Source organism: Tenebrio molitor, chromosome X, assembly GCF_963966145.1.
Source record: "Tenebrio molitor chromosome X, icTenMoli1.1, whole genome shotgun sequence".
Lineage (NCBI taxonomy): Eukaryota > Metazoa > Arthropoda > Insecta > Coleoptera > Tenebrionidae > Tenebrio > Tenebrio molitor.
Genome location: NC_091055.1, coordinates 5,078,586 through 5,104,077, shown reverse-complemented (window position 1 = coordinate 5,104,077; position 25,492 = coordinate 5,078,586). Strand labels below are relative to the sequence as shown.

The 25,492-nt window shown below is 37.7% G+C and overlaps 1 protein-coding gene across 2 annotated transcripts in view; it reads right to left on the bottom strand.

Annotated features, from left to right (window-relative positions):
* The window catches only part of LOC138139915 (zinc finger protein basonuclin-2-like), a 130,344-nt gene that overhangs the window by 80,417 nt on the left and 24,435 nt on the right, over positions 1-25,492 (bottom strand). For both annotated transcript variants that reach the window (XM_069060501.1, XM_069060502.1), the window contains exon 3: positions 14,320-14,422. In XM_069060501.1, the coding sequence (XP_068916602.1) occupies positions 14,320-14,422 (103 nt within the window). The remainder of the gene's footprint in view (positions 1-14,319; positions 14,423-25,492) is intronic.

Sequence of the window (25,492 nt, the reverse complement as noted above, 5' to 3'; positions counted from 1 at the left end):
TTTGCTTTGTTGTTTTCAAAAATTTTTGATGAATTTCGCGTTTGTACTTGACACTTTATGTGAAATAATTATTATAATATAGGTAAATGGTGGGCGCGTTTGTCGATTTTTCGCAAAGGGGTGATTATTCAAAGTCAATGACAGTATTGTTTCGAAGTTAATGTTTGATGAAGGTCTGGTATAGAAAAGAGGCGAGCGGCAAGCAATTTGAGCAAACTTTTTGTTTGCCTTACTCTTTTTCTTTTTGTGGAGGAACATAAATGTTGTTAATTATGATAAATATTCACAGCTTTTTCCTGGGAGAGCCATAGAAGCGAGCGGAAGTCTGTATTGTTATTCTGCGGGAGTTTCGTTTGTATTAGTGTTTAACCCTTGCCTTTTAGCCCGGTAACTTCCTGCTATCCTGGAGCCCCCTGGGACGGAGTCCTGCGAGTTTAAATCCTGCCGCTGTACCTTGTGTCCTTTGACTATCGCATCGCTAGATTCTACCTGGGGGCACATTCGATATTGAAGGGTGGTCTATGTTAATTTCAACGTTTCTTTTTGACCCTTCCGATCTATGGACGAGCTGCCTGCGGTCTTGCCATTTCGTGCTCTCCTGGGACGCCGTGATCTCTTCGTGGACCTCTTTATATTTATATATTCAGCCAAATCAAATCAAACACAGGGCCTGTTTGATATTAATTTACTGATCGGAGATTTTTAATGACCGGGGCCCGAACCGCTCATGTTTTCCGAACCATGTTTGGATTTACCTAAAATTAGCAATTTTTTATCTGTCAACATAACTCACTTTCAGATAGGCTATATATTCTGTAATTCGGGTTGTAAAGGGTCTACAAATTAAAATGAATAATTTAGAAATCATCTATTACTTAATCCCTGCGAGCAATTACAACGGCACAGGGGTAAATCTATAAGACGGGGCTTCAGCGCGACGTTCTTCAGCTCTGCCAATTAAAATTGATGCCATAATTACAAAGCCAATCAAAACTTTTCCACGACTCGAATTACGTGCAAAATTAAACTTAATTACAATAATTTCCCCAAAAATGACAACCCAAGTCAATATTATCTCATCCGAGCGAATCTCAACTTTTTTGTTTATCTAACCTAAATTAATTGTAGGTACACATAGACAATTGACAATCACTTTAATCTTTCTCTATTAAGACTGCATTTACCCTTCGTGCATGAACAATATAACTGCGAGCTAAATCTTCTAAATAGTCCATGTATAATGTAATCAAAATTCATCGAAGCAACGGAAACCGTCACTGACGTCGGTAGCGTCATCTCATTACGATGTTTGCCGAGCCGTTGGAGTTTACTCAACATCTTAAGATCTCGAGGCCTTTGTCTCCAAGACGTTATTATCTACACTGTTAAAGTTACGTTTAAACTCATGGATTAGGAACCCTTTGTTTGTTTTGCTTAACTCGACTGAAAACGATCTTATTAGTTCAAACAATGGTATCAAGCAAGTGAGCTTTAACTATACTTCAACTTCCAGACAACACGGACGTCGTCGACAAATACACGTTTTTATTAATTATGATATACATCGACCACTCACAATACAAATAATACTGTTGCTGTTGAAGGGTTTGACATGGTTTAGGGTAACACACGCCTCGGGCGCTACGCTCGTGTGGGGTTTGTTAGACGGGATGACACAGATATACAAATACACCCTGCCCATAATCCTCTTCGTTATTAAATAACGGATTTTTTTCTTGAGCCGAAAACAATTTTCTGCAATTTTAAATTTTCGTGCTATTTTTTTCGACGCCATGCAACAACACTCCTTTGTCACAACAAGACCGCAATCCATCTTTATCAGATTATAGTTTATTAATGAAGCGTGTAATGGTCATTGCAGCGGCGTTTCATGCTTTTTAAATTTCTTGGTTTTAGCTACGCGTCCTCAGTTGAATACACTAGGTACTTGACAGCAGCCGTCAGAGAGCTACTTTGGTTGACCTTTGAGGCCACGAGAGTTGAACAGTCATGTATTTATTGTACCTGAAGAACCGATAATTGCCGTATACTCCCTCGTGACGCACCGAATAAAGGGGAGACTTCGGAAAATAATATTTAATTTAAATTTTCGTCGATACCCATTAATGTTAACCGTTTTTTCTGCCAGTACTTGTTGATTGAAGACTCAACAATCGTAGAAACATTTTTGACAGCGGAAGTGGCTGGACGAATTGTCGATCATTGTTCAAAGTTTTTGCGAGATCTTAATAACAATAGACGCTAAAGTTGAATGCTAAAAACGACTGCAAACTCGTTTGCTAATTGTGCCATATAGAGTTAATTGTCGAACAACCATGATCATTTCGGGGCAGTCGCCGCTGTAGTATGTAATTATAACTAACTTGTTTAATTATCCAGCCTATATAATTAAAACTATTTTATTTTCCCATCTCGCTTAATCGAATTAGTAATTTATGCACGATAGATTTACTTTAATGTTATAATTACGTTAACACTACGATTGTGTACCAAATTAGCGACAGAGATGTCTAAATTCGATTGTTTGGTCAAATGTACAGTAACGGACGTCCCAAAAACAGTAATTAATGATAATGTCCAGCTAAGTGTACGAACGTAGTAGTGTGGTATGGCTATCTGCAATACTGACCGGCCACTAGCTAATGTATTCCCCATTAAAAATAAGAATTTACATTACACGCTTCGCTAATGGATTTTTAATTACCTGAAACTAAATTATCCTAGATGTTGGCTCTCTGATCGAGATTCTAATTACATGTTGTAATTAACATAGCAAACTCATGTCAATTTCAATTACACGAATATTATCGCTTTGCCGGGTCGTTTTTTAGCGTGGACGACGTCGTAAGGGGGGTAAAACGGGCCTATTATAAACGAATTAGTTCCTTGTTGGCGCCCAACTCGGGGCTTGACATCTGTGTCCCGCGCCCGTTATCGATTGGAAGATTTTAATTTTGGACATGGTCGTTAGATGTAAGAAATCGATTTGTTATTGTAACAGTGTTGCAGGAATAATGTTATTGTCTGGAGAAATCAATTTGTTGGTGGTGTCATAAAAGAGCGGTGCGGAAAAATAGCGGTTGTATCACAGCGGTTCATGAATAAATCGTCTAGAATGAGGTTTATAACGAGAAATGTTTAGATGTCGAAGGGGTCATCTGTCATTATGAAAAATTCAAATTATGCTATTAATCTTTCACAGTTCTGCGTTTTTGCATGGACAGACAATGCCATACGTGACAGCGTCCGGCTAAGCTCGCTGGGAAAGGGGGTAGGGACGAGATGGCGAGCTAGAGGGCGCTGGGGAGCCTGAGTGATATGGTCGCTTTCTTTGCATTATTTAGTATAGACGCCAGTATCCGTCGCTCGGAGTGATAGCTTATGTTCGTTACCTCCAAGCATAGGACTTGATAACCGTAAGCGACATTTGATCGTTGCCCATATTCACTCACCGCGTGACCTCTTACGTCCAGTGACCACGACCTCAACCATCCACCAGGTTGGTAAACCTGACTCGATCAATCACCAAATGCGCCAACCAAACAAACCTAACACCGAAATGAAATGTCACCAAAAATAACTACTGGTGCCGGTAAACATTTCTTTGACGAAATGTTTTGTTAAAACAGTTCTTTAGAAAATCCGATCGGCAATTTTTTTTTATCGTCGGTCGCATAATCACCGATGTCGTCGTAATTACAACTGTTGATTGATTTTCGTGGCGGCAGTAACTTGTTTAGTGTTCGAAGAGATCAATAGTACTGGTCCGTGGGTACCTTCTGTACGCCGCCAGTGTTCTCTCGGAAAGAATTTTTTTGGGCTCGCCGCGTTCCGGCGTTACCACAAGAATTTCTCGATTAATATGTTCCTTATTATTATTCGCCCCGACTTCCCTGCAATCACTAAATAAATAAATAATTTAAAGACGACGCTATTTCTATAATGCCACTTTAATTAGCACCGCAATTACGGCCGGTTTCGCTCGAAAGAACCGACAATTAACCGGTGATATATTGTAAGCCCGGTTCTCTACACACCTAAGACAGTTTTGATCAGCCTCGGGCAATTTTAAAAGTGTACAGTAATAAACTTGCAAATTCGTACAAAAGTCGGTTGAAATTCGGACATCACGGAGCGAAAAGGAAGTGCGGCGTTTAATTGCATGCAAGGGCCTTAAGCGTCCATCGGGTCCTTGCATGATGTCCAGATCAGATAAAAGTGCATACAATACACATTTTTCTGTGCAATTTTGATACGTAGTGAAACCAACAATTACTCGCTTATGAAGAATGACTTCCTTTAATGTTCGTAAGGGTCCGAAAACATGAGACGAAAAAACGGTCACGCGACCATAATGAGCCTTAATTAAATGATTTAATTGTTTTGTTAGAGCGCGTGTTGGCTTAAACTCGGTTTAATTTCGACTTGATTTTATTTTAATTGTCAAAGCTGAACCGACTTCCCGTTGTCATTTATTACTCTTCAGAACTGCTAACGATTTATTCAAATTACCGCTCCGCAGTCCACCTTTGCTCGCTTTTAATGGTACAATGTGCGACTCAAAACACACAATTTCAGCTGAAATTTTAAAAATCTTCGGTCATAACTTCATCTCGTTCAAAATTAAAACTTTAGTACCTCGCCTGAACACCTGCGGGGTATGAATATGAGTTTACATGCGACCCTTGCCATTTTCAGTTACGCCTCCATTAAATTAGATGAATTTAAATGTAACCCCGACCGCAAAATTGCCACATTTCCTACTTAAAACAATAGTCCGTCCTCCCACCATCGCACACAAACCGGTTTCGAAAGCACCAAACAACTTCCCTCCTGAAAACTCTACTCCAAAATTTTCATTCCGCTCCAAATGCACCGACTAAGACTTTTTCACGTTATCTAGATAGATTGGTAGTTGCTTAATGAATTTATAAGGTCTCGTAAGGGCGATATTTTATATAAATGACACGGAGCACTAGTGATTTCCACCCTTGAGCCGGGGCATTGATTATGACGGGCTTAATCCATAACTGTATGACACTAACCTAATATCAGAAAACGCCACGGCAGAGAGTGTCGCCTCCATAACTAACACCATTCGTCATGATAACGACCCAATAACTTTGCAGGGGCCTCGAAGGATTCGGCCAAAATTTTTGAAAGCTCGGTCAAGATTCACAAATGAGTGACTGCACGATTTAATCGCCTCAATTTTTTATGATGCGAAACGTTTGATAAAATATTGACGTCCCAGCTAGATAAGGTGTAGTGTCGACTGCGGAACTTGTGCCGAATATCAATTGGAGCTTGTTGACCAATGCAGAAGATCGTATTTTTCGATTCCTTGACGCTAAAATATCATTGGCGTCGGTAGGGTATGCATGACTTTGGCACAAGGCGACTGATGGGGCAAGCGTGTGCCGAATCTATAAAAGGGATATTTATGCCCACCGTCCGTTTATGCGGGTCTAACTTATGATTTCTCGCATGTTGGGTGGTGGTGGTGTTGGTGGTGGTGTTGCATATTTAGAATTACAATATCGAGAGAATTATGGAGAATCTGTTCCGCTGTTTCAGCTCTCTTAATTCGAACGTGTGTGCAAGTGCACCAAAACAGCTTAGACTGTTAATAGCGTCACTCGGGAAATGAATGAAGTCGAGCTTTCATAAAGCGCACTCACTTCTTTCCTAATTCGATTAAGATTTGATTAAAAAACAAAAAGTGCGTAATCAATGTCATCGGAATGGTTGGGGAGGGTGGTCTCGGCCTTGTTCGAAGCGAGATTGGAACGGCAATGACAGGCAAGTGACTCAATCCATCTCGAGGTCCTGCAGGGGAAGGACTGCGGCTCTCCCAATTTCTAGTCCTGATCCTCCGGGACGGCTACCTGTTCCTGATTTATCACTCGTCTGTTCCACTTTCTGTTAAACTTATCCTTTCCTTCTACCGATCCTTGATATTTAGCGAGATTTACTATATTCCCCTGGAATAAATTATCCGGGAAATCACTGAGGAAATGGCGCCGGGATGCCACTTACCAGCTCTTACTAATTTATAAACGAATTTTTCCCCCGCACAGATCGAACTCTGGCTCTATCTAGCACCAGCACTGAAAAAGTACCGACGATCTAGCACAGGATTTAACCGTAAACCGGTTTAAATGTGTCCGGTCTGTTATTTTGGGTAGGTGACTGCAATTGGTGACTGTGTCGGGGCGTAATTGTGCAATAAATGCTGCTGTATAAAAATATTTAGGTTAAGTTATATATTTAATTCTTCTTGTAAAAAAAATGACGAGTGATGCCAAAGTAAATATTATTGTAAGATCTATAAATAGTAGAATTGTCGTTCGAAATAGGACTTCACAGCAATCGGAACGTATGTGTTAACGGCTGTCGCGATTTGTTTACAAAAACGACATGTGTGTATGTAGTTAGTACCGCGACGCTGTAAACAAATCGACGCCAAAACGGTCCGACGCTTTATGACGCGAACGACGAATGTAACTCAGGCCACCTTTACATCTGTTTACATGTTCAGGCCTGTTTAAAACTAGACCGTTGACAAAATGGGTAATTGCTTTCAAAGATTATTTACACTACTTCACGTTAAAAGAAATTTAATAGAAACGAGGCGCCAGAAAAATATACTAAAATTCAAACATTTAATGCCACTGAAATGTTTGTTGCTTTTGCAAAATTTCGACTGCCCAACTACCAACACCCCAGACGACCCAGAAACAATTTCCACAAAACTGTTCCATCACCCTATGCAATTTTCTATCTAAACGCAAATTTTCACCAGACACCAGCAAATCTGGACAACTATCGGGCATTTTAAGGAATTTTGGAAAAATTTTACATACACGAATATTTTCTTTCTTCTTCGGATAACCATTTTTCAATTTTTTGATTTGTTGCTTAATTATTACAGTATTTTGACAAATGACGAAATCTTTCAGTAAGACAGGTTCCAAATGTCTTTTTTTATAATACACATACTGCTCAAAAAATGACAAGACAATAAAATTTCAACGTGCTACCACCAATTTTTGATTCAGCAATGAAATGAATTACCAAATAGAAGTTTCTGTGTAATGCAATATTCCAATTTGAAGAAAATTTGATAGGCTAAAAAATATACAGGATGTCCTAAAATTGGCGTACTAACTACTTACTACCTTATCCAGGATGTTTAAATGTATATGAAAAAAATATGGAAAACATTTTTCAGACAAAAAGATCAATTATTGTTATTATTATTATTAATGGTAATACAATGTAAACAAAGATATACACCGTAAAAAAATTTTACAGTACGGATTAGGTGAAATTCTTTTACCCATTATCCGTAGGGTAATTTTTTAGAAAATAGTAAAATTATATTTTACAATATTTTCGATAAGCGAAATTACAAAGCAGGACTGTATTTTTGCTTTTTAAATTTACAAAATATTTTAATTTTAAAGGGTAAAATTAGAGAAAATAGTAATTTTAAAAAGTAATAATAAAAATGATTTTACTAGACCCAAAATATTTACTAGGTAAATTTGAAACAGAACATTGATTTTATCAAGTAATTTTACTGTGAATAGAAACAATCCACTTGTAATTTGTTTCTGAAGAAGTTTCTAATTGTTTTAATAACCTTGGAAATTATTTGTTCAAAAAAAAATCACATTATTTATGTATATGTATAATAATAATAATATGTATAATAAAAATTTGTGTGACCAAAAGTTGGCCAGTGACAGCTCCGGGCTCCCAGGGGGTTTTTCGGGGCAGAGGGCGTGGGTTCGGATTTTTAAAAAATGGGCGCCAGGCAGCTATTGTCTTGAGCTGGTTGTTGCTTGTCCAGCTGCCGGGACAAGTGCTCAGATCTTACTCGTCGAAGGTAAGTAAAAGCAAACGCTTTCTGATCGTTAAACAAATTTTGGTTTATTCGGTTACTGCAAAATTATCCACAGAACAGTATTTGGTGGTTCGGTACTGGTTCACACGAATGCGATAATGGTTCGCTTGTAACTACTAGATGAAAATTGAAAGATGCGGAACCAGTACTTTTTGGTGGCCTTAATATCTACTTTGGTCGTAACCAGAAAAGCTTTTCTTTCACATGTGACCGAATCTTAAACTAAACATGATATTCTTCGACGAAATAAAAGATGTTTTGATTCCTGATGAGGAACCTCCCGAACTTAGACTTCCTTCTGATCGAGCTAATTATTAAATGTAAACTTAATGAAACCCAAGGTCAAGATTGGGGTGTCACCTTGACAAAAAATTAAAATTGATCCTGATAGGAAAGTTTAAATCGGTGAAGTTCCGAAACGTTAAATTTGACTGAAATTTCTTTAAGTTGACACTGGAGATTGAATGAAAAGGTTCTTACAAAAAAATTCTAAACATTTGCAAAGTTTCAAAAAAATTTAGTGAACATACAAAAATTATGAAAGCGAGAAGCGAGAAATTCGAGGCGTTCCTAAATTTTGCAATGCCGCGGTAAAAAAATTTGGCGACTTAGCTTTATGACGGGTCTGTTGTCTCCTCGAATAGCGTCCTTTTGACTTGCGGTGTGACCTTGGCGATACGGTGCTCAAAATAAACGATCGCCTCTGCGAACGATGTTCTCCAAAATGGTCGCCTCTGCGAACGATCTGGCTACGAATCGCCCTGCGAACGATCTGGCTACGAATCGCCCTGCGAACGATCTGGCTACGAATCGCCCTGCGAACGATCTGGCTACGAATCGCCCTGCGAACGATCTGGCTACGAATCGCCCTGCGAACGATCTGGCTACGAATCGCCCTGCGAACGATCCCTTTCAGCGAAAAAGGGGGTTCTTGGCGCTAAATCGAAGTCCTTCCGGCACTCCTTTACTCAAAAATTTTCGGTACTCTAAAGTTGCGATACGGTACTGGATCAATTCATCCAAACGGGATTGACTCTAAACTGGATCGAACCACCCCTCTATAGTGCGAGGGGTCACTCGACCACGAACTCTAAAAGGCGCTTCGCTGGCGTCGCTTCGACGGCTCTCGCTGTTTTTTAATATCTTCATAAACGATCTGGTGGACGATCTCGACGTACCGCACCTCTTGTTTGCCGATGACATGAAGATTTACCTTAGGATAGACTCGATTGATGATGCTCTTCGACTTCAGGGCTGTATTGAGGAGATCTCTAGAAGGTGTAAGTTAAATAACCTTGTTCTCAACCATCTTAAGTGTAGCATAGTCTCATTCACAAGGAAGACCAAGCCTCTCTTATTTGACTATAAAATCAACGGCTCCATTCTTACAAGACGTGAGTCTATTAGAGATCTGGGTGTCATCTTCGATTCCAAACTATCCTTCGGCGAACACATTCGGACCATTGCGGGGACTGCCTTCAGGGCACTGGGTTTTGTTTTGCGTGCTGGCAGGGAATTCTCTGATGTCGCGACCCTGAAGCTTCTGTACATCACCTATGTGAGATCCCGGCTCGAGTATGCTTCCCTTGTGTGGTCACCGATATATGATGTTCACTCTTCTCTTCTGGAGCGAGTGCAACGCAGATTCCTGAAGAATGTAGTCTTCATGTTGAATGGTGCATATCCGCCTCGTGGGTGTCCACAAGGTCTTCTGCTCGGTGAGGTTGGTCTGCAGTGTCTGCTTGATAGACGCATGGAACATTCGGTGATCTTTTTGTTCAAATTGTTCAGAGGGCTGCAGGAATGTCCTCACGTTCTGGAGAGGATCAGCTTGAGGGTTAGCCGGTCGGGATCTAGGGTAAGGAGTGTTTTCTACATCGGTCAGCGCCACACTGACATCGGGCTCAAGTCACCCGTCACTCGAATGCTGCGAAATTACCAGAGTGTCGAGGCCCACATCGATATTTTTTGTTGCAGCATTTCGCAAATCAAAAAATTCTTCTCCATCTCCTCGTGAATTAGGGCGATCCTACTCAGATGAGTGCTCGGTAGTTGTAGCCTGGGTGTTGGGATGCTCTCTGTGCAATGGTTGTTGTGTTGTGATTGTGTTTTGTGTATCATTTTCTTTTTGGCAGGGCTTCTAATTGGGCGTCAAGCCTGTTAGCCGTCAACAATAATAATAATAATAATAATAATAATAATAGTAGTTGATTTAACGAGTTCGTTTCACTCGAGTTTTAAACTGGCCCACTCATGCCAAAAAAGCCCAAATTACACAAGAACGAGTTAAATACAACGTTTTTTTGTTTGACGAAACCCCCCCTCAAGGCTCCAAATCGCTGAAAATTTTTTAAATTAGCTTGACGTTTTGTTTTGACAAGTTGTCAAATTTATCAAAATCCGTTCACAAGAGAAAATTCTCAGATTCGACAGTGTCGAACAAAAAAATAATATTCTACTTCAAAATTTGCAACATTTTTTCACACAGTAGACATCAGGTTCATATTTTGAATGAAAGAAAAAGAATTTAAATAAATAAACTTTATTTTGATTATAACTACTGTGTTATACAAAATATTACTTATATATTACGTATATAAATTTTTCGAAAAATTATGTAGATATACAGTAATTTATGAAAACAAAGAAAAAACATCAGTAACTAATCTATCTATACTCAATGTTTAGAACGGAAAAAAACTTTCTTTAAATTCTTCAACAAAATTAGTTCTCCTACAAAAACATAATACTATACTAAGGACAACGTAACATTTTATCTGCCCCGCCCATTTCATTTTCTTAGTTACCAATCAAATAGGTTGTTAAGACGATCTGATTTACACAGTAAAAATTTCTGACATTCTGACATAAAAATAAAGTAAATTTTCATTTTTAATGAAAATTCGACAACGCAAAATTAATACAATTTTTTTCAGTGTACTTTCAAAGACCTCCAAATCAGCAAATAAGTCCAATAGAATTTTTTTAACATTTTTCTGACGTTTACGGTAATCTCCTCTACACCGTAAATCTCCGTTAGTACGCCATTTTTGGAACACCCTGTATAAAAAAATTGAAACATATGTATCACATTTGTTCAAAAATCATTTTTATGATACACTAACACTTACAAAAATTGTAATGAATATTTAAAATTTGACATTTCATTTAATATTTTCCAAAAACCAACAGTTTTTGAAAATTTTATTGAAATGTTCAGTGTGGAGATCTTTGTAGTTGTGCCAAAAATGTTATTATAAAACTGTTCCATCACGAATGCAATTTTGCATCTAAACCCAAATTTTCACTAGACACCAACAAATCTGGACTACCCGACATTTTGACGAATTTTTGAAAAAAAAATGTCTTTCTTCATCGGTTCACCAATTATCAATTTTAATTTGTTGCCTAATCATTATAGTATTTGACGAATGACGAAATCTTTCAGTAAGACAGACTTCAAATGTTTTTTAAATTTTTATAATATACATACTGGCCAACAAATGACAAAGGCAATAAAATTTGAACGTGCTACCAATAAATTCTTTACAAAAATGTTAAGAACTCTGTTTTTGATTCAGCAATAATGTACTTCAAGAAAAATAAAAAATAATGAAAACTATTGGAGCAAATTTTTGTTAATGTAATACATACATATTTCAATTTGGAGATAATTTGATAGTTGTTACGAGTACAATAGGGTCATAGGAATTCTAATGAATACATATTTAAAATTTGACACTTCATGTTTTCCAAAAACCAGCAGCAGTTTTTTAAAGTTCTATTTAAGTGTTCAGTGTGGAGGTCATTGCAGTTGTGACTTTGTCTGCGAATACCAAAAATGTTATCGTTCTGATTTGGCTTCACCCCTTCAATTTGGCGGTGCATCTGGGGTGGATGTAACTGTACGAATGAATTCGTAATGAAGTATAGCAGATAAAATTATAGACAAAAGACGTTGTTATTGATGTGGATTGCCGACAGATCCGGTGTACGGGATGAACGTGTGTGTAACTCTCGAGTTGACGATATAATTATTGTATCTTTTAGATTCTTAATGAGTTAGTATGAAATATAACCTGATAAATAAGTGTGTTTAGTTTGTGGAGTAACAGCTCCAGAGTCGTGCTGCTACATTATTCTGTTGCCTTAAGGGATATTGCAGTTCGCTTATTCCATGCCTTCTCATACTGTTCAAGTAAAAAGTCTTTGTGAACGTTATTATTAACACACCTTAAGAGCAACGAGTCGCATGGAAGCATTTCGTATTTGTTGAAAATTTATTGGCGAGTTTTGCGACGTTGCGTAATCGATCCATCCGAATCGCATCTTCGTGCAGACAAAAACCTCAAAGAAGCGATTGTGTTGCAACTAAAATTTAATTTACTTAAAGAGCGGAGTCGCGGGAGTGAAATTGATCTGTTCGATGATTTATGGTGGAAGAGGAAGGGGTACGCTATTTGTAGAGTTCTAGGCGTTAATAGTCCCAAATGAGTCCGGAGTCAGTTGGAGACAAAGCATTATTTTGATATATTAATTCACAACCCCGACAATTTGTAAGCAGCGGGTGTCCAAGCATTAGGGGAAATTCCTACTGCTTCACCGAAGTGACACACGACAGCGGTGGGTGACTTTACAAAGGATTAAATATTGCCTGTTACGCAGGGCCCACTTTTAAATTAAATTAACATGTAATGCTGCTAGATGTGGTAGTATCACTTATTAAATTACGACATGCAACCGTATAGCTATTAAGGGCTGAGCGAAGGCCAAGGCCCCAAACTGTTTTAATATTCTGCTGGGTCATATCCATATCTGCGCCAGCTCAGATTGATACGTACTCGTACCATCGCTATTCCACACTTCACCCGACCGAAAAAGGGGTAGTGGAGGAATGGCAACGTTCTGTTTGTTTGTAATTGGTGAATGTAGTTCCATAAATATTAATTCGCTAAATGATCAATCCAGACGTCGTTATCAATACGATCGCTTTGTTTATTGGCTGGGCAGTGTGTAGGAGCATTACAAGTTATCGAATAATGAACTGTCATCCTTGAGTTATAGACAACGGTTGCGGCATCGGCAACAAGAAGGATAGTGGACCTTTTCGCCGCGCCCAGTCATTTAAAATTTACATTCGTTTTGGAAACGGTTTACTGGTCATCTATAGTCAAATGTGCGACCAGTTGACCGGTGTCTATGCATAGACAACGATGTCTCGGATAGAATAGCCCTCCAGGGATGTTTTTACTTTGATATGTATGATATACTGTATTGTCGACGTATTGAATTTTTAGATATTTATACCGCTACACTTCTTCGCACCGTTCTATTATTATATCGGTTTCGGGACTTTCCCTCGGGACAATACCGTCCTATACATCTTCCACACGTGACAAATTTGTTTTTCTTATTGCCTTTCCTTTCACTTAATTAACCCACACATCGCCACTTGATTCTCCCCACCCTCACATCTCAAATATCCTCCTAAGTACCATTTCTATCCATCCACTCACGACCGTACACATCAATAATATCATACAAATAAACACAAAAACTTCAACCAAATTGTTTAACAACTCGCACTTGCTACCGTTCTAGTACAATTTTATTCATTCAGAATGGGCGACATAAGTGAAGTAGGGACCGGTGATTTATGGCAAATAAATCTAGTAGTCTATAAAAGCGACTGATACATTAGTAAATAACAGAGTAGGTAATAACATTTTCATTTCTTCGTCGAACTATAACACCATCAACAGTTAGTTCAACTGGGACAAATTGTAAATCTGATAGTTTTAATAAAAGTCACACCATAAAATTTCACGACCGTCTTGTTTATGTCGGTTTTAAAACTTGTAAACAGAAGCGATGCACAGTTTTAATGAATTAAAAATTATAAATGAACTACATTTTAATGCACATAAAATTTGTTACTCAAAAATATTCGAAATACATACATGTTTTCTGTTTCAAAATTGATCTCCGAGTATAGCAATACTGGTAGAATATGTGACAATTCGTTGTGGCATTATTAAATCTCTTTTGCATTAATTTTTTCGTCTTGTTAGTCGACTTGTATATTTGTTAGTGCGTTCGTTAAGCATTGCTGTCAGCTGTTTATCAATAGTAAACAGTGACTTTACTCTCTGTGAGGATGTTAAGATACCGGCAGGGTAATGTATACATTGTGAGCTGATTTTGTCATAGAGTAATAGTATAGTGGAAGTTATCTTTCAATAACCGTGGTTTCAACTAGATTTTGTATTTCCCCTCTGGTCAAAACTATAGTGTTACATATTAGATAATTTTTAGAAATTGTGAGAGATTTATGATGGAGTGTTCCGATTCGAAACGCGATGAAAATACAATGTAAAAGTGCTCACCGTGATGAACCCAACCGTGTTTACAAGTTTCACAGTAGCGTAGGTGGCACTTCCCAGGAACAAAACGTTCACAGCTGCAATTAGGAACTGTACATCGTATTGCCTGTAAAAATATACACATCATTAACAGAAAATTAAAAGCAGCCGTCTAAACAATAAATGGTTAATCATAAAACGAATGTGCATTTGCACATTTCTTTCGTACAAGAGCGGATATCGTGGCGGAAGGTTTTTAAATTAATTTTATCCCTTTCGGCTGTGAAGGAGTAAAAGGTCCCTCATGAGAGGTAAGTTCCCTTTGGCATAAGTCGCCTCATTGTTTCATGTTAGAGAAATTGGCGTCAACCTCAATGGGCCCTATGGGAGTCCTTAAAAAGACCTATTTGAATATTTTCAACATGGATTTTAAGATGCGTGAATTTTTATCACCTAAATATTGAACCCCAAAAGCCGAAGGGGCGCTGATAAATGTGATGACTAAACTGGTGAGATTCCCTTGCAAGCTGCTACACGACCTTACTGTATGTAAATTGAACTAAAAATAAAACTGGATGGGTCAATTGTCGAGTTTTGTTTGGTGCAGAATAAGGAAAACAATCCAGAGTCGGTGACACGAGTAGTGTAGGTGCTGGAGAAAGGTAATCGGTAATGAGTTCTTCGATTGTTATTGTAAAACGATTGCAAACACTGTGCAGATTGGGCGTAAAGGTCGAAGCGCTGAAAGCAATAAAATCCAAGGCAGTAAAATCAAGTCAAAGAAAAGTGTCTAAAGTAAAAGGGTGGAAATATGAGTGAACAGAAAATTAAAACAAGACACTTTATAGTGGATGAGTTCCCTAGACAGATCTTAATTAAAACACGACAAAAATTACAGCTTTCAAATTACTTTATGAAATGAAACTTTTATTACGTGAAAACTTGTACTTCCCCGAATCTACCACCTGAAAATAATAAAATCCGGTCGATGGAAATTTTTGTCACGTTTAATCAGAGTGTTTTGAGGAGGTGCGTGAACGTTCGCCTTCCACCTTAAAAGAAAAAGGGTCGCACCTTATAATGAATCACGTGGACAGTGCAATTCTTGTAAAAGCTTGGACATTAGTCCCGCATTGTACTACTACCGTGTGACACGAAATCCACCGGAAATGACGACCATATTCCGGATTTGAAGCCGGGAAAACATTTTTTTAAGATGGCAATTTGTTAATCAGGAAGAATGGGACACACCTTTGCACGATTAAGACTTAGTGCCTGTTGTCACGACATAAAGAAAATTAGCCGATCAATCAATCAATAATAACAGTACGAAACGATGTTTACGAAGCATAACTTATGAAACAGACGCTCACTGCAACTCCTCTATTTTATTACAGACGCGACCTCGTCATTACTGAAATACACCTCCAACAAGCCCCAAACACACAGTCTACTTCTGCCTCCGCCATCAAACATCGTTCCAACCACCATCATAAGAGTGTGGAGACAAAATACGTGGACTGAGCAGAAGTTTTGACAGACATTTGAAAATATTTTTGTGGACGTCAAATTGCAAAAGATGAAAGGGGTGGAGATACGTTGACGAGTTGTCAAAGTTCTTTGACAATGCTGACTGCGCCTTGAAACAATTAGCGCAACAAGAATTTATGACGATTGGTCGGAGAAAGAGCGGTGTAGAGGTACGAAATGATAATTAGACGGTTGATGCTTAGAGAAGATTAGATTTTATTGCGAGCCATCGATTCACATGAAAGTCGTGATATAATTCAGTTAGTTATGTAAATTTAATAGTTAATAAATCAATTTGCAATTTGCAATCGTTTTATAATCCCCATGCGCCGTCGATAATGCACTGAGTTATTTTAATTACTTTCGACAGATCTCCGTCAGTGGTGGTGAATAAAAATTTATTAGCACACTCGCAGGAAATATTTGAGCAATTAGCTGGGTCGAGATCCGCAGGAATTTTTTCGTTCCGTAGCGGGGCGAAGCAAATTTTCCATGTAAATTGGTAAGAAACAGAGGGTGAAACAATATCGCGGCTTCCAGGCGACATCGCATAAATTATTAGTTATTTTTTGTTATTTTCGCACCATTGCTCGACGCTGTAGATGTCTGCTGTTAGGATATTGCACGATAAAGTCATCTTTCCCGTAGCAGGAAATTACAGGGGGATTTCGTAGCGCAATTTAAGGGTGGATTCGGAAAAATTACCGACATTGATATTGCAAGCATAAATTACTAAGTGTGAGCTAAGAAGTGTTCCACCTTCTGCCGGCTCATTCCTGCGTTTGTCCTTAAATTTATTTATTTATCCGCCAATATGCAAGTGTTTATCAAAATTTCATGCAACGCGATCGCGGGTCGCTTCGACGTTTTGGTCGACTAGGTCGCCATCCTCAGGCGATTTTTCGAAGCGAGCTAATTTGTTAATGACGCTCGGTAATGAGAATATTGACAGTGAATGATAATCTGTTGGATATTTTAGAGTGTATATCAAAATGGCGCTCAATCGATATACTGTCGCTATTGGATGATGGCTGAGGTGAGTGTTGACAGTTCAATACTGCATTAATCCATTAATACACATCAGCCTAACGACCCCACAGATTACACGCCTGTTGTGGGATGCGAAATCAAAATCACATCAGAGAGGAGACAGAATATCACATTTTCACGTTACCTCCTCGTCCTTAATTCCCCTACAAACGCACAACTCGCATTTCCAATTCACTTGAAAAAATATCATAACCACCGGATTTTATCGACGCATTCGCATGCTCCCAGAGACCCAACTTTGCGGTATTCGATTAAATAATTTTATTACTATCGGTATGTTTACCGGTTCGGCACAATGGATGAAGTTGTAAGCGAGGGTAAAGAATTTGTCGAACATCAACAGGAATTCATTGCAAACTTACCAGCATGCCATAATTCGACGAAAATTATGCAATATTTAATAAATTCCGACATCGCTTTCATCAACTATGTAAACAACATTTTTCTACATGCCAATTACCCCCTTCCACTTTTTCTCGCCGCCCTCTATCATTTCCATTTTGAAAAACAACGTCTCCGGCGACAAATCGAAAAAAAATTGCTTTTTTCAGAAACACATCTACAACCTGTTGATCGATCAGTATCGGTAATTATGTCCCTGGAGAGCGATCCAGTAATTGGTGATGCCTGAATTTGAGCAGAATTTGTTATATTTATATGTAAATTCGTTGAATTTTGCAAATATTCAGCAATTTGTTGTTTTTTGTTTGCATCGGAGGCCACAGGATTTTCCTAAGAGTTTTGTTTGCCCGCTGTTTTCCTCCAACTCCCTGTGGATGGACGGGTCGAGTTTTATTGATCAGTGTGGTCAGCTTTATTCGTTAATTAAATACCAATTGACGCGTTCACGTTTTTTGTATTTTGTCGACGAACAAAAAACTCAAACTCGTGAAATTCTCCTGTTTGTTTAAGGCAATTTTGTCAATTATGATAGGGCAATTTGTTTTGTCAATAAACATTCTTTAGACTTCGCCATAATAGATGAAAACCCTCAACCATTACTCTTGATGTCATGATCTCGTGATTTGTGCTCAACTTATTCATTTTTTTTTGTTCGTTAAGTGCACTTTTTCTTAGCATGACTCTTCAGAATCTGACTAATGTAGTACTTTCCACGGTTTATCAGAGGGTCCGATCTCTATTTCCTCATTGCATATGTGCTGCATGTCTATATCAGGAGCTGGAACAGTCGCAGGAACAAAGAATTCGCTATCAATCGGAGTTCGGTGGGAATCTCGTGACGGTGAAGGGTGGAAAGAGTGCGTATGTGGCCCATATTTTTGCGAGCCTCTTTTCTATAGGCTTCTTTGCACGGAAGCTGTAGATACTTTCAGATATAATGGGGACGTAGTCCGACAATATGCGCGGTCACAGTATAATCAATCTTGTGAAAAGATCAATCAAAATCCGGGTTCTCCAGCTGATTTGCATGCCGACAGGCAAGATGTTTATAAATGGGTCGAAGACAGCCTCTAACCCTTCCCAGCAACCACTTACCGATTCCACTCTAGGTTCAATTTAAACACAAATACATCCCGATGTCTCCCACATCACCATTCGTGTATCACTCCGGGACATATTTTCCTAAAGCCACATAAAACTCACTAAGCACAAAGCTAATCGGGTGCGAGGAAGTGGTAAAAGCGGGGTCAATAGTGTCGGTGAACCGCGACACCATAAACATAGCTGGTTGACATCTCAACATCTTTATGGTGTCGTTACGGTGAACGTCAACCAGCACTGTTGATCAAAGACGGCCGTGCCGGGTTCTCAGTGCCCAGCGAATGTTGTATGGTACCGAAGACATACACTGCATGCCGTCCATCAAAACCCAGCGCGGTCGCCGTCCCATAAACGGCAACGCTGTGGGGTACCAGACGGCCAGTGGTTCCAGACACACGTTGGGGTGTACACCGATAATCGGGGCAAAAATTACCAACCGAAAAACATGCGCAAACAGGACGCATTATTAACGTGTCAATCGAACCGCCACCAGAATCAACACCAACAAAAAAATACTCTAATTTGAGCAATCGAGGAGTATGGTTAACACCATCCACGTACCGCACATATTTTCTCTACTTTCACCCGCACGACAACGTTTTTTACTTCAGCAAATTTACATTTTTAAAACACCCTGTATATCAAAATTCTTCCCCGACAAGTCAATAATCCATATTTATGAGTTTTTTTTTTATTAAATATAGTAACTTGCGTTCAGAAACTAATCCGTGTGGAGTAGCATACTGTGCATTTTTGAACGTATCTGTTTAAAACTTGGTTGACGTTTTGTTAATATTCGTAAATTTAATTTTAGGTTGTGCAGGTTAAGTAGCGACAAGCGTGTTTCCAACAACAGCCAGCTCCAAACGTGCTAGTTTTTGAACACCCGTTACTTTTCCTTATACAAAAAAGTGTAGATAATTGGTGCTTCACAACTAAAGTGGCAAAGGTTCCAAAATGCAAAATATTGTACCTCATTATTTAATGATTATTTTTATCAATCAACTTGTGTCAACTTGTAAAATGTTCTTCAGAAGATAATAAACTCGATAAAGCATTTAATTAATCTGTAAGTATTTTTTATGAAAGTAATAATCTTATCGACGTGTGTGCGATAGGTTTAATAATTCCAATGATCTGACATTCATAGAAAAAATATTTTGTCCAAGATAGAACTGTCCTGAAAACAGTCGGTCCGCATTATTTGAATAGTTCGCATAGAAGAGAGAAATAATATTTTTTTCTAATTTGCTGTTTTAACAAACAAAATGAATGCCATTAACACATCAGACATTTAGGAACTTTTTTCAGTTGGTAACACACAGCAAATTTACTGTGGTATTTTCTGCTATTTGCCGTATTTCTGGATAATTCATCTTTAATTGCAACTTCACTTGCAAAAAATGACAATTATATTTAGTCTAAATTTTAATTTAAATAGGTATCTACTTTGAAATAAAAGTGTCACTAACTGTCACAAAATTCCCTAAATTACCAAAATTGATTTTACTTGTAAAAAAACATGTATTTAATATGCAAATTAGAAAAAAATAGCATAAAAAATTCGTTTTATATAACTTAAGAACACTCGTCATTTACAGGCACTCCTGCCTGCGGCAGTCGTGCTGCAAATCTGACTCGTGTCTTAATATGTATTAAATTTGATAAAACTCATGTTTTAATATACTATTACGATCGCAATGAATGAGTTTTTAAGATTTTTTTGAGAATGTTATTTTTCAAACTGTCGTGTAGAACCGAAAACACTAACATTCTAAAATTTCACAGTTCTAAACTCAGAACTTTTTTAAAAAACGGTGTACTTGGAGTTTATAGGTTTTCGTCAAAAAAGTGGTTGGGTTCCCATGTAGAGTCATTAAAAATAATTGAAAAACATAAAGTGTAAGTTGTTCTTGTGTTCATACAACTTTCTAGCTTTAATTAATGAATTCATTGTGTAACTCCTGTTAGGTTCTGGTAGATTCAATATGTGAGAAGAGTATTAAACGACGATTAACTTTTCAATAGGTTGAATATGTAGCTTAAAAAGCATGTAATGGACTACATAACAGGGTTTTTATTGGTCACAATGTTAATGCGGAGTAATTTCAATAGGTCGAAAACAATTTGCAAAATATTTTTATTTGTAAATAACGCGCTTCTGCATTTGGCCGAAGTTCTTGCATTTTGAATGATCTTAGACATGCAAATAAGCTTGGAAAAATGGTCGTCCATTAAAGATCGGGTTATTGATTTGCATAATTTTAGCTGTGGCTCGATTGAAATGGTTGGAGGCAAAATAAAAATTGTCGTTTCGTTTCGCTTTCAATCTGTTTCTAATTAAGTGAAATCGTTGCTGACACGTCTTCTAGAATTTCGCATCGCCGTCCTGTTAGGGGTTTAGAAGATAAATTTTATAATATTTCCGATCGTTCGATCTCCCAAACCGTGCAATTTGTAAAGGAAGCAAGGTATTATTAAAGATTGCTTTTAAATTTACATAATTCCATCTCTAGCCCGATTTAAATGATTTTAGAAGACAAAACTTTTTCTTTGAAGTTTTCGAACACGCACATTATCACTCTCGATGGTACGACGTGCGTGCACATTGAAAAAATTTTCAAAAAATTTGCATGATTATACCTTTGATTCGCTAAATACGGATTTATTGCTTGTGGATACAGTTTTGGGTTTACTACGTATGGAGAGATTTGACACCAACAGCAATATTATAAACATGCAATGATCATGTCGTGGTGGTAATTATACAAAGTATTTATTAAAATCATTATCACCGAGAACACCTGACTATCGCATCAATTCTCCCATAATATAAAATTATATCAGTGTGTACATCTAAATTGTGATCGCGATAACCACAACAGTGCAAAAAGGGGAAACTAAATACTTAACTCTCGAACAAGATATCACTTTTTAGCGAAACAAACATCATTTAAACGGTTAATGACGACAAATAAATGTAATTATAGCACAAATAAATTATGTTTGCATTATTATGTAAAGACGTAATAATTGCAGCTTACTGATAAAAAAAGTAAACACATGCAGGAGATAAGGATTTGATGCTGCAGAAAAGGAGAAAGAGTCAATTGATTAAATTTAATTTAATAGAATCATTTTGTGCCGAATCTGTAAAAATACATGTACCAGCGGTCCCAAGACGGACTGCTGCGGTACCTACTCTTCGGCTGTTAGAAAAACTTTTGGTAGAACACAAAAAATAACGCGGTTCTCGAAGAAGTAAGGATTTTCACGGTGCAGAAGCAAACGAAATGGACATTTTAAAGGTGGTTATTAAGTGGGAATTTTAACAATATACAAATCAAATATACGGTGGCAAGCTGACAACAAATAACTCGTTTTAACACCTCGCCAGTATCGGACTATGTCTAATTCATGAAGCAGCGCCCAAAAAGATTGATTACGTTAGCTAGTGAAAAACATTTTGAATGTTTAATAGTTGTCAAAATTAGTTTTTATTGTTGTGTTTCTGATTAATGTCGAAAGGGTGCGTCGTCAACTGAGAGAATTGTTGCGGAGTACAGTCCTGTTCAGTGAGTCGAATATTCTTTAGGACACCGATTACACTTTAAGTGTCTTTGGTGTATGGTTTACTGCACCAAGAAATATAGTTTACTGGCGGTATTTATGAGCTGTTGTTAGAGTGCGGTTTCGAACAAAGGGATATTTTCTTTGGCAGAGACCTTGTTAACGTATATCCATCTATTCGCGCTATATTTCATTTATAAATGACATTGTTTATATATCATTTAGCGGAACTCGGTGTGTTTGAATGTCGATCGAGGGTGCAGTTATTGTCAAATTGGATAATCGTTATTCGGAGCACCACGAAAATATCTTCGAATTAATTAAATTATTGGAAGATAATTTTAGATAGCTTAAGCGTTATCTTTACTTAGAGGCAACATAAAGTTTAATGGTTGTGCATGAACTCGTACAAGCACACATAAACCCGCCGCTAAGATAATTTGCTTGTCTTAATACCAACATAAATTGGACGCCAACCATGTACCACCATAATATACCACTTTCCCGCCGACGACAATTTCTTCGATAAAATCAAAAATTATTAAAAAATATCAAACAAAAATACACGTATCAAACAAATTGTATATTTGCCTTTCATTTAACCTCCTTATTTTATTTGTACACAGACACTGTGAAAATAGACAGAGGTCGCAATGGGTGACGGCGAACACTGGACAGGTAACTAAACTATGTGAAGATCTGGTTATACACTGCCAAACATAAACAAACATCGAATAACTGTCGAAAAATAGATAGGGCGTTTCTATAAATTCATGCAGACCAAAAACACGACTTGAAATTAATTTAGCGACAGTAAATTATGATCTCATGTAAACATTTATTTTCTATGGATTTATTACGTTAACACTTTTATTACACCTCGCCAAAAACGCGTACTCTACTGTCCGTTAGGCATACCAGACTTGACTCCGGTAACAAATCCAAGGCGCAAATTCAATTTCTGGTGTTATCACTCCATCAGGTACGAGTAGGTTCCCAACAAAGTGGAACTGTTCCGGAAAAAAGCAAAATTTTTGGTCGGCTGCCAAATTTCTGGTCGAGACAAGTTACAACAATAATCAAAAAGAAAAAAGACGAACGAGCCAGATAAAAACTCAACACAATATGGAAATTTGACTGTTTGATGGTCGGAAAACAGGCATGCGTAAAAACAGGAAAACGATTTGCATTAAAAAACTCTTAACGTCAAATGTGATTATAATTATAATAAAAGATATAAATAAAGAATATAATTTTTACAGGCGACCTGTATCCAAATGTAAGGTTCCCCAAGGTGTTACTAGGAGGAATCACGCAAAAGATGTGATATGAATAATTTATTTATCACATAGTCGAGCTAGAAAATGGAGCCTAGCCTTTATTTGAGAGGCTCCGTGTCATAGATTCGCTTAATTTGAGCCTGGAGTAGAAAACTTTGTCCTTTCTTAAAAAATTACTAAAATAAAATGTGCTTTCCCTCACGCAAGCCGGTTAATGGCTCCACATATATTGCATTCTTATAAATATATCCTACGAGGCAAATTTCTAATTCAAACCCATAATCACGACCTCATCGAAGCACAAAAATTATACAAGGTGCTAGTCCAGACTGAATATTTACGATTTTAATTACTGGTCATGTGCACCGTGTCACTGAATCTACCTGTAGAATTCCAGAAATGTTCGTAATTTATTCCGTTGTAATCCAAAATTAGGAAGTTATTTCCATTTCAAGAACGCGGCTAAGACGCAATTGATTGATGTAACTTAACTATAAAAAAAACGACGTTCACCGAAATGTAATAATTGTTTATTTGTCATTGCTTTGATAGGCAAATTACAAAATCGTTTTAATTTCGCGTAATTAAAAGCACTTCAAGGCAATCCAGTTCGATACAAATTTGAACGGAAAGCTTCAATTATGTTGACACTCCACCGGTGCCTATTAAATTTAATTAGATTAGCGCAAAAAGTAGTATCGGGGCCGCCATATTGCACAAAACAATGAGGAAAAATCGAGCTACTTTATCCCAACACACTTGACATTTCAGCCTTGGCAAATAACCATTCAAGTTAGGCGGGAACAAGCTATAAAAACGATCTGAAACTATTAAGAGAGAGTGACTTTGCGAACATCGCAAAGTGCTTTGCTTCAAGCACATTTACAGGATAAACCGCCCACAATCCGACAAATTTATTAATACAAAAAAAAACGGCTAATTTCAAATTTTAACGCACCGCCGCCATCTACCGCCGACACGTCAACGTTTCGTGTGTCTCCCAAACGAACCGGAAAATCCGGTGATTTTGTAAATTTGTTGTTGTGGAAGCGCGCGAACGCGGTAATTTTAACCATGGAATGTGATTACCAATAAGAACCTGTTTATTTCACGCCAAATCTAATATCTATCAACCCAAATGCTTTATAACTCCGGTGTGATGCTCAATATGCAAATGATACACGAATAAATCCTGGCACCCAACTACTTGAAAAATATTCTCATTAACCAACACAAATGCACGGTCGCACCACCAATTTGTCTGCTTCGGTTTTATTTTCCCTTTCGTATAAAATAATTCTTTTTATTTGTCCGACAAAGACGCGCATTTTAAAACGAGAGGAGGAATTTTCGATTTTTTTTTTTTAAACCACTTGGTGCCGGAAGGAACAAGACAATGTAGATTTGTATTCAACAGGGAAGTATTGACTTTCAGTTGCAATTCGCCTCTTCGACTAGACGTTGCAATAAAACGAAATAAAAATTTTCGGGACAATTGCTTTATTGATTATGAAATTGTTTGGGGAACTGCTTCCAGTCTTATAGTCGAGCAATTCGGAGGTTACATGCATATTCCCTTTGCTAATTCGCTCAGCAATACGTTGTTGCCTCGGTTACTTCTAATTGGGACCTTTTCGCCGTTGTTATACGAGATGTGTGTTCGGCGTGTCATATTTTGCTTATACGTCATTTTAATATTACATTCTCCCGTTACTACTATATCTATCCGGTCGAAATTCAAATAATTAGAACGAAGGTACAGATTTCACGTATGATTTTTAATTGCAATTAAATTAGCACTCTAGTGTAGCATACAGTCTGGGTCCGTACAATATTTATCGTGATAATGACCCAAATCATTATAGATCTAAGTCCTCTGCTGTAAATTATAGGCTATCAGAGCCAGAAGTTTCTTTGTATAGGCAGTTAAAATTTCTTAATTGAAAAAAAGTGACACTAGTGCATTTTGTTGCTTAAGTAGACGCCAGAAGTGTATACCAATTGTGCAGCATCATGGGAAGGTGCAAAGGCACAAAGATCTCTCCTAATCAAGGGGATGACCGAGCTGATTCTTTTGTCGGGTTCGTTGTCATTTGACGGCCTTTGAAAAGTAACACAGCCGGCTGTCGCTCTTAAACTTAAATTACTAAAATTGATATAGACCTCAACAAAATTACCAACAAGTCACACTGATGCGGACCTAATTGCGTCTCACCATTAATTGCCCATTTACATAAAAATACGGTTTCTTCACTCGTTCACAG